The sequence below is a fragment of the Branchiostoma floridae genome, chromosome 8 (assembly GCF_000003815.2).
Source record: "Branchiostoma floridae strain S238N-H82 chromosome 8, Bfl_VNyyK, whole genome shotgun sequence".
NCBI classification, from domain to species: domain Eukaryota; kingdom Metazoa; phylum Chordata; class Leptocardii; order Amphioxiformes; family Branchiostomatidae; genus Branchiostoma; species Branchiostoma floridae.
This window is the reverse complement of record NC_049986.1, coordinates 18,812,689-18,822,869: the sequence shown is the minus strand read 5'-3', so window position 1 is coordinate 18,822,869 and position 10,181 is coordinate 18,812,689. Positions and strand designations below refer to the sequence as shown.

The window sequence follows — 10,181 nt, the reverse complement described above, 5'->3', positions numbered from 1 at the left end:
TCTTTGAACTTTGATCTTAAATTTGCAAAATTTCTGCACACTGGAGGGGATAAAGCTACACCATCCTCCTGATTGTTTGCTTCACTACCTTAATTGCCATTGCCGTTATGCTAAAATAAAATCCTGACTAGCACCCTGAGACTGTACAATTGATTTGCTGTTGACTGTCACACAGGGGAAAAAGCACTCAGTCGCAGCTGTTGTTCCTTGTATGAAACAATGTAGGCCACGGGTCATTCAATTTGACACATTTAGTACAAACTGTACATTGTACAACAATGTTCAACATGTACATTGTATAGTTTAGTAAGATTTATGTTTCTGATGCAGGAAGTCATAAATACGGTACATGTACATCACGATTGACCCCATCACACTTACAAGTATACATTAGACAATGCCAGAATTCTTCACTGCATTTTGAGTGCATTTACTGAGGCAGGCAGCTGTGTCATTATTCTCCACAGCTTTTTGTTTAATGCTGTCTGCTGAGACCTATCTCAGCTGCAGCCCATCTCTGCAAGGTCCCGCTCAACTGTTTTTTACAATGCCATTACTAGTAGCATGGACAAGACTTAATGTAGTAAAAATGTAGTAAAAGTAAACAGTAGTCCCATAGCCATTTTGCAAATTTGAGACTGTAGGGGCAGTGAGTTTGTAAACAATGTTATCAAATTTTCATGACACTAGTGCCTGGAATGTGAGGAAAATGCTGTCTGACTGTGTATATTAGTGTGCATGGTTCATGTAATATATAGTACCTTTAGATTACTGATGTACAAAACTATTAGGCATACCGCTGCACCCGCAGTAAAAAATTAGGTGCAGCTCCAATTAAACAATCAACCTGGACAAAGTTACTATAAATAATATTTTCATGCTGAAGATGGAATCAGTGATTAGGTCCCCAAAACTCTATTGAAAATGCCCCTCTGTATCTTCTATCATCTCTATTCACATAAAAACTAAGCCTGCCAAGAGCGTTGCTAAGCAACCTGACGTGCGTCGTTTCGCCCTGAGGCTTCAATAACGACTGGGCTAAACCATTTCTGATCGGCACGGGGGTGGGTGCGCAGAGGAGTTGATTACACGAAATCGTTTCCTTATGGCGTGTTGGCGTAAATTTGTCAAATAACCTTTAGCAGGCTACTTATTATGCAACAGTTATCGTGTTTTTGACATTTTCACACTGTCTTTGATCTTGAAATGGTAATTATCTCAAAATCCTGCCTTGATAGATGCTCAAATAAAATGTCAAGATATTTTGCTAACCCTAGGTTATCTCTAACTTAAACAGGCAATCATCAAAAAGGATATCTAAAGCTACTAAATGTCAGTTATCTAACAAAGCAAGGTAAGAATAATACTGTTTTCCGTATCTGAGAGTTTGGACATGATTGTGAGAAATGTCATTTCCTCTCTCTGAACACATGTACCATAGCAGTTATTATTGTTGAAGGGTTGTCTCATAATTATACAAGTACAACGTTGCTATAATAAATACAACATGATGAACGTCATGAACTTTATAATACCAGCTTTTTGGCAATGAATTCTTGTCCTAGCAATTGCCTTGTTCACCATTACAGGAGCTTCCAACACATCATAGTGCTGTACAGTGTAGCGATTATAATTATTATAATGGCATTTGAGTGCTTAGAAAAGGGGGTCTACAGGCAGAAGACAAAAAACAAAATTTGCAGTCGCTTGAATTCATGGCAAAAGTATAGTTATCATAAAACCACTGACTGCAAAATGTCAGCATTTACAGTACCGGTATGTCATGTATGTGCAGTCTTGGGGCGCAGTGACAACTCAGCCAAACTAATATAACAAGCTGCCCTCGCATGCACAATTGCTGTGTTTTCCCGTAGGGATGTTATATAATCATATTTCGTAACACAGATAAAACAGATACTGATCAAAAAGTCTCAAAGAGACCTGTCTGTTATGGTTACCCTGCTACTGGCTAAAAATGTTTTTATCAGCGACGAAGCACTGATCATGAAGTCCTGTGACGCACACTGAGGTACAAAAACGCAAGTGCCGATTCCATATATGGCATTATCTCAGACCGTTTTTTTGTGTTGGACCGAAAGAAAAATACATAAAGAAAATAACAAGAGCAACTGCAGTAGAGTTCAGCTTATAGTAGTTTCTACCAAGTTTCTACAGTCAAAGTTACAGAGCTCAGTACATGAGGACAGGATTTTTAAACAACAGTCTCTGGGAGTCAGATACATACATATTGCAAAATACATTAATTTGTAGGAAATTAGATTGGAGATTAGATTGTTTTGAGCATGAGCATCAACCATCCACAAGTTTCACAAACAATTTGGTCCAGATCCCCTGGACCTGAACCTGTACCTATGCTTAGACAAGGGGGTAGATTGGCAGAAAACAGACAGAAAAATTAGCCAGTCTCATTAAGTCATGGCAAAAAGTACAACAATCATAAAACCACCCCCAAAATGTCAGCATTTACAGTTACACCGTGTTACATGTATGTGCAGTCTTGGGGCACAGTGACACAAGTCAGCCAATCTAATATAACAAGCTGTCCCCACATGCACACGTGCTGTGTTTTCCCGCAGGGATGTTTTACATCATTTTGTCACACAGATAAAACAGATACTGATCAAAGAGTTCCAAAGAGACCTCCGTAATGGTTGCCCTGCCACTGGCTAAAAATGTTTTTTATCAGCGACGACGCACTGATCATGAAGTCCTGTGACGCACACTGAGGTACAAAAACGCAGCTCCGCTAAGTGCTGTCTTCTGCCAATGCCATATATGGTATCATCTCAGTGTAGTTTAACGTCTGGAGACTCTGTGGCTGTCTTGAACTTGAACTAACTTGTCTTTAACTGTCTGGAGTACTCTGTCTTTATTTTTTAGTCTGCCAAACAAAGTTCTTGAGTTGTCTTAAGAAAAAATGTTCAAGGGTCAAAACACATTTAACGTCATCTACAAAATTAATGTAGGGGTGGGTACCTGTATGACATACTAGTACCAGACTACAAACCATATGCATTTTTTTCTTGTTGGACCTAAAGAACATTAAAAAAAAAGTACATAAAGTAAATAACAAGAGCTAAGTAAAGTTGAGCTTATTGTCCTTTCTACCACGTTTCTACAGTCAAAGTTACAGAGCTTACATGAAGACAGGATTTTAAAACAACAGCGGGAGTCAGATACTCTGCCAAACAGATTCCTTTGTACTTTTTAATTGTAGGAAATTGGATCATTGTTTTGAGCTTCACCCATTCACAAATTTTCAAAGACGAATCCTCTGAACCTGCATGAACTATACCTGTACCTGAATTTTCTGTACCGCTATACCAACCTCTGACGTCATTGAAAAGCTCTAAATCCTATCATAACCAAAGTTTGTAACAACCAAGCACAGGTCACACACACACTCGTCAGAGATATGAAAAACCCAAGGGGATTTATACTTGAATTAACTAAAGGAATACGTGCTGCTAGCGATACAGACCTGCGATATCACAATGACGCAGGTGTGCAGAAATCACGCCGCCCCCACGGCCTTACCTCCCCGACGTGTGAAACTACAGGTGGACACACAACCCGAGAGGAAATCATTACAACTCGTGACGCAAACTCCCCTTGTCTCTAGCCCCAGCTGGTTTGTCATACTCACTATCAAAGGCATTTTCTACTTAGGGTGATGCCTTTCTTGTGGGAGGCTGGCATATCAGTAATATCCATGCTACTGAATCATAGGGCAGCCCTAAGGGAGCAGGAAACTCTAACCATGGGTATTTGTTCAACACAGCTTGTTTCAAAGAAGGATGGCTGAAAAGTGACTCCACAATGCTGGTGTTTCACTTGCAAAAATTACACCTTTCTTCTGCTGTTGACGTCATTTCACATGCTAAGTTAAATCTCCATTCAGCCAGTATGAAGGAAAAAAAAAACATATCTTTGTACCAAGACTGATGTATTTGTTTAACAGAACTCTGTTCACACATCTATTAGTCATTTAAACTTTTGAATGTCACCTTCTCCACAACTATGTACATGTACAACCTTTACACAATTTGTGACAGCAAAGGATATTTCCTCTCTATGTATGTATGTCCACGGTACCCATTTTATTGAAAATGTAGCCCATATGTAGCTACATTTACAATCATTATGTAAAAATCAAATGCCAAAAACTCTAAAATTCATATCATATTGTCACATCATCTTGCCATTACATGTCATATACAGTGTCAAAAAATCTACAACCTCAATAGGTCTATAGGCAATTTATAAAAAAAATTAGAGATATGAACAATTATGGATTGTTTACCATACATTATCCCTTTCCAACAATTTCAATCTTGCCAAAAGAAGTTTTCAAATTGAGAGAATTGAGTTTGTAGTTTGCATCTATAAGGACATTGACATTTCTCTTATCACAAGTAAAGGGTACTCCAGGCATTGCATGATTCACACAGTACGCACCTCCCACAACATGTCATCGCTTAGCTACAGGAGAGTGATTGAAGACTGAGGAACTGAGCAATTATGACAAAGACGTCATACTGTCCCTGACGAAAGAGTCTTCTGTCATGGGAAATCCGCCTCCTTGTCTGGATAATTAAGACCACGCTAAAATCAATAATTCCTTTCTTAAAGAATTTCTCCGGACCCCTTCTTCCTTTTATGGCAAAACCAACATGGAAAAAGCCATGCCTTTATTATGACGTAAAACAGCTCAACTGAGCAAGCAAGGAAATGAATACGGAAGGGTCAATGACATTATAAGAAAACATTTGTCAGTAATGTCATAATTTCATGCACAATCAAACTTGTGTAAGTGGCCACCTCTACAGATTGAAGGAATAATCAGGCCAATGTGACCTCTTACAGAATTTTTTCGATTGATATGTGAGCTTGTAGTAGAAGTACGAGTCCTGCCTATCCTTGTTAAATAGGTCATTTATGACATTAAGCTTATGACTGTTATATTTTCATCAATTTCGTGACAAAGACGCCATACTGTCCCTGACGAAAGAGTCTTCAGTCAAGGGAAATCCCCCTCCTTGTCTACATAATCAAGACCACGCAACAATCAATAATTCCTTCCTTAAAGAATTTCTTCCCTTCTTCCTTTTATGGCAAACCAATATGGAAGTCATACCTTAATTATGACGTAAAACAACTCAACTGAGCATGCACGGAAATGAGGATGGATTAGGGGCAAGGACAAATAAAAACATTTGTCATTAATGCCATGATTTCATGTACAATTAAAACCTGTACAAGTGGCCTGGCGGTGACCTCTATAGAAGGATAGCCCGGTCAACGTGACCTCTTACATAATTATTTTAATTGACACTGGAACTAATTATGTAAGAATCCTGACTTTCCTTGTAAATTCTGTCATTTGTGACATTAAGATTATAACAATTTTTTCATCAATGTCTTGTTATGAAGTTAAGATGTATGTAACGGTTCTGGGGTGAAATCTTTGTCATACGTTCTCAATTCTGGGGTGAAATCTTTGTCATATAATATTAGTTCTCAATTCTGGGGTGAAATCTTTGTCAATAGACATATAATATTAGTTCTCAATTCTGGGGTGAAATCTTTGTCATATTAGTTCTCAATTCTGGGGTGAAATCTTTGTCATAAGTTCTCAATTCTGGGGTGAAATCTTTGTTATAAGAATCTTATTTCCATCCTTCCACTGAAGCAAATCATCCTTTTTTCCTCCACAATCCTCATAACAGGAGAAAGTTCCACGCTCAGAGCTTTTTTCCTAGAAAACATCGCTATGGAACAAGCTTCCACGGACTTGCTTCCCCACAGGGTACAATCTGAAACTGTTTAAGTTAAGGGTTAACAGACATCTCTCTTCACAATACAGTAACATAACCCAAAACGCTTGAGTGGCTCCACGAGCCTTGTTTTGCGGTGTCTGACTCTAAGTAAATTTTAAAAAAAAATTAAAAATCCCAGGCTGCATGGAGAGAGCCCCATGTCAGTATCACTTCCTTCCATCTTATTTAGAGTTCCTAATGTCAGGCTTAAGGCCTGTGAATCCACAGGATCTACTTACATGGTGAATAATCTGTAACGTCAGGCGGGGAGCTTAGGCTGCTCGTGGTGATTATGGTGCGGTAAGAACATTTTCACATCGTGATAGACTGATTATAGAGAGACTGAAAAATCACCCGTCTTTTGCTTAAAGCTTTGAGCGTAAAAGCGTAATGCTATGAATAAAAATAAAATAACGTTAGACTTTTGCTTAATTTCTAAGGTACAAACACAATTTAAAATATACTTGTATCTTAAAAAGTGAGGACTGAAAATATGTGAGCATGTCAACACATTACATGTATTTTCGAACCTTCGAAATTTGTTTCGTTCTGAAGGTTTCTACAATAAAATTTTAACAGCATCATCTTTGTCTGATTTGATTGTACCATGATGTCTTCATTGAGCTTTACCTATTAGTAGTATATTTGTAGATGGATTGTTTTGAAATCCAGTCTACATAACAATGCACAGTCAGGGTTTGTGTTGCAAATGTGTGAAACAGTGACCTCTTGTGGGTACAGCAAGAACTGCATTTTTAGGCAGGAAAACTTCAGTACTAAATTGTAGGTTTCCAAATCATAGATTCTCCTAAATCATAGATTCTCCGAACAAAAATATGAAGGCAATTGTACAGGTTGTATTGTGTGTGTGTAAACAGTTATTCCCTTGAGTAGTTGAACCATCTTGAGCATATTGAAGAACATGTCTCATTCAGAATAGAGTGCACAATGGCTCAAATCACTCAGTTCATCACAGAGTTTATATTCACCAACTAAAAGTAATTAGCACTAGAGAGACAGGTCACGACAACAGTCTATCAGTTATGCAGTTCAAAAATATATTTACAAACATCTAAATGATAAGGGACATGAAATAATTTACCTTTCCCAGGTAGATGTGTCCCACAGACTCCACGTACACAGGTGCCTCAGGAGGGGCACACAGGCAGCTTTCTGCCGAGGTTCCGATCTGGGAGGCTAAGTAACGACTCAGGGCCTCCAGCTGAGGGTGGGAAAAATATTACACATGTGGTTTGCAATATGAAAAGTTATTAAAAAAACTAGAAAGGCAACATTTGACAGCAAATAATAGCCTCGAGCCCAGCCTTGTTAGATTTGGCCCACTCCAAACGGTTGCTACCGCAGGCCAAAGCTATCAAGGCTGGACATGGGGCAAATACGTCATGTTTACCTTTGCATGGTCTAGTGTAACAGACCATTGCTACATTTATTCTTACTCAAATGCATTACAAAGTATATAATTGAACACTACAGGGTGTCTGCTACTGACACCTCCAGTAACCATGGTGACAGTTGTCTGGTCCAGGTTGTTGACATTGTTTGTTTGGAACATGAAATAAAGAAGCAGAAGAAAAACAAACAGAGCAAACAAACTCAACATATAAAGGTAAACGTTAACATCATACAGAACCTGTAACGATTTTATTGGTTATTGCATTGGACAATTATACTGAAAACCTTACCTTTTCCATGTTAGCCACTAATTTTCCATAATGCTCCTTTGGGAGAAGCTGTTTTTTGACAGACGGCAGGTACATCTGCGAAGTACAGGGAATGAAATTAGTGACTGCTACCTCCTCACTGATTTTACCCGGTAGTTGATTCTCATATTACAGACTCAACACCAGCATGCTAAAGTATGTTTCAGTCCTCATGCCCCATCTAAGTGACCAGCCTTGTCAAATTAAGCCGGCAGCCGGCTATTTTCCCCGCCTACTTTACATTTTTCAGCCGCCTACTTTTGTTACAAAATCCCCCAGCAATTTGTCTTGATAAACCTCTGGCAGTTTTCTGATAGCTTACTGGGTCTTCGGGGATCTGAAAACTGTCATTTTGACGAACGTCCCACACGTGTATTAGGTTTTCTCTGTTGTTTACATTATCTGAGCTTGCAGCAGACACTGCCACCACACCTCCAAGGAGGCGGAGTTCTAATATCTGGACCTTTGAGTGCATGGGCCTAGCTCTGTGTGCCTGTGACTATTTTCTGGACTATAACTAGAAACACAACATGCCTGATTGTGGATGGATTCTTTCACAAAATGGTAGAGGTTATAATTAATTCCAAGATGTAAACTCTTAAAGATATAAGCTGACAAGAAAAGTTGCCCAGAATACACCAAAAACCATGTTTAGGGGTCTAAATTTACAAATTTTTCCTGGGGGAGGCTCCTGGGGGAGGCTCGCCACTTTGTGGCTCGCTGCAAGCCGCTTTGCGGCTTGCCTGCTACTTTCAGATATTAGCCTACTACTTTAAAAGTTTCTGACAAGGCTGGTGACCAGTCTTTATAAATCATTACTTTGAAACTTTCACCACCAAATGCACATTCTCATATGCAGAGTTGAACCTGCATCCAAGAACTCCTTGGATTCACCTCTGCATGCTTTTCCAATACTTGGCAGTTTTTCACACTTTTGGGGAATCTTAATTATAAAGTTAACATAATTAGCTTGCCTTCAGAAGCCAATAGTGCCCAGATTTCAAACTTCTAATATGGCAGATGTGTATGGTGGCAAAATGTGTTTTTGGTCTGTATTTGATGATGGCTTGATTAGTTTTTGGCCACAACCCCAAAGTGGAAACGCTGCCTGGAAAAGTAGAGGTGAACCACAACAACAGGTCCAAGTTTGACCTCTGTCCCTTATCGTCTTCACGTGCTGATTTTGACACCTTTACCACCAGAGTGCTGTGTGAATTACAATCTTACCCATTGTAAGTGGTAACTTGCTATAAGAAGCTGTGATTGTGAAAAAAAGGCAAATTGTTTGTCAAAACAAGGAAAGCGTTACTGTGAAATGGTGATTAGGTATTTGCTACATCTACTGAATTTGTTCAAGAGACAGCTAAAATATGGCATATAGGTACAACAAGGTGTTACACATGTATATGATATAAATGTTTGTGTAGAGTGTTGACCTATGCACCAAGAAGATTTGACATATACATGACTGTACAATATCATTTCAAAATGATAAAAATATAGCTAGTCTTAATTCTAAATAGTTGGTATATCCACTCTTTGGCATAACACACCAGTTTCCCAGTCTCAGTCAGCTGGTGCTACTGCACTGTATGACTGGTCAAAACTGAATTTGAAATTAAGTCTTGCAAACACCCCAAGTTCACAAACAATCGTAAGTGACAATCTGAAGAACCATTTTCAAAAGAGTCACACTCCAAGTTTTAACATATGGCTTTGCTCTTGATACATTTGCAGCAAAAGGGAAATGTCCAGTTTGCAAAACGCTTGAGTTTGTATCCCCACCTGCATGCCACTCCTGAGAGCTGCTGCAAAATGTTCCTCTGACTTCAGGATAGAGTGGATGGCCTTCTGTCTGGCCTGGTCCGACTGGCACAGGGTCTGGAGAAAACAGACAAATGTACTTTCGTAGAGGAACATTAGGTAATAAGATATTCCAAATAATAGTTACTCAAGCAACTAACTAGATATGAGTTTGAATATGGTCACTTGTTTCAGACATTATCTGCTGTCTTTTGTCAGTTATTGGAGACAGTAAGTGACAAAAGATCCAGATGCTTGAGTAACTCTTATTTGGCAGGTTTTACTAATAACTTCAGAAATGTACACTGATTGCAGTACTAACTAGTATGTTTAAACATTATGTAAGTCCTGTCCTTGGTGCTGAACACCAAATCCTACATAACACCATCCTTGTCTCTGAGCTTTGCTAACTCAGCGGTTTATTCAAAGCTTACAGAAACAGTTCTGGTCCTGACCTTGGTGCTGAACACTACATCCTATATTTTACAGCAATGTGTCTTTAGTAATTCAGTGGTTGTTTTCAACTTACAGAAACTGTTCAGGCCCTGTCCTTGGTGCTGAACTTAAGAACCGACATATCAAAACACCCTGTATACCTGGTCACTTTGAAGAAACTGTTTAGGCCCTGTCCATGGTGCTGAACACAATAGTCTACATTACACCGTCCTTGTCTCTGAGCTTTGCTAACTCATTGGTTTATACAAAGCTTACAGAAACAGCTCTGACCTTGATGCTGAACACCACTTGTTATGCCATAGAACACCATATCCTATGCCATACAACACCATATCCATATAATTTTTCCCCTTCATTTCAC

The 10,181-nt window shown here is 39.0% G+C and overlaps 1 protein-coding gene across 1 annotated transcript in view; it reads right to left on the bottom strand.

Annotated features, from left to right (window-relative positions):
- Positions 1-10,181, bottom strand: part of LOC118420735 — a 77,002-nt gene that overhangs the window by 65,637 nt on the left and 1,184 nt on the right. The window contains exons 2-4 of the mRNA XM_035827690.1: positions 9,347-9,442; positions 7,544-7,618; positions 6,943-7,062 (exon numbers count right to left, since the gene is read on the bottom strand). Coding sequence (XP_035683583.1) covers positions 6,943-7,062; positions 7,544-7,618; positions 9,347-9,442 — 291 coding nt within the window. The remainder of the gene's footprint in view (positions 1-6,942; positions 7,063-7,543; positions 7,619-9,346; positions 9,443-10,181) is intronic.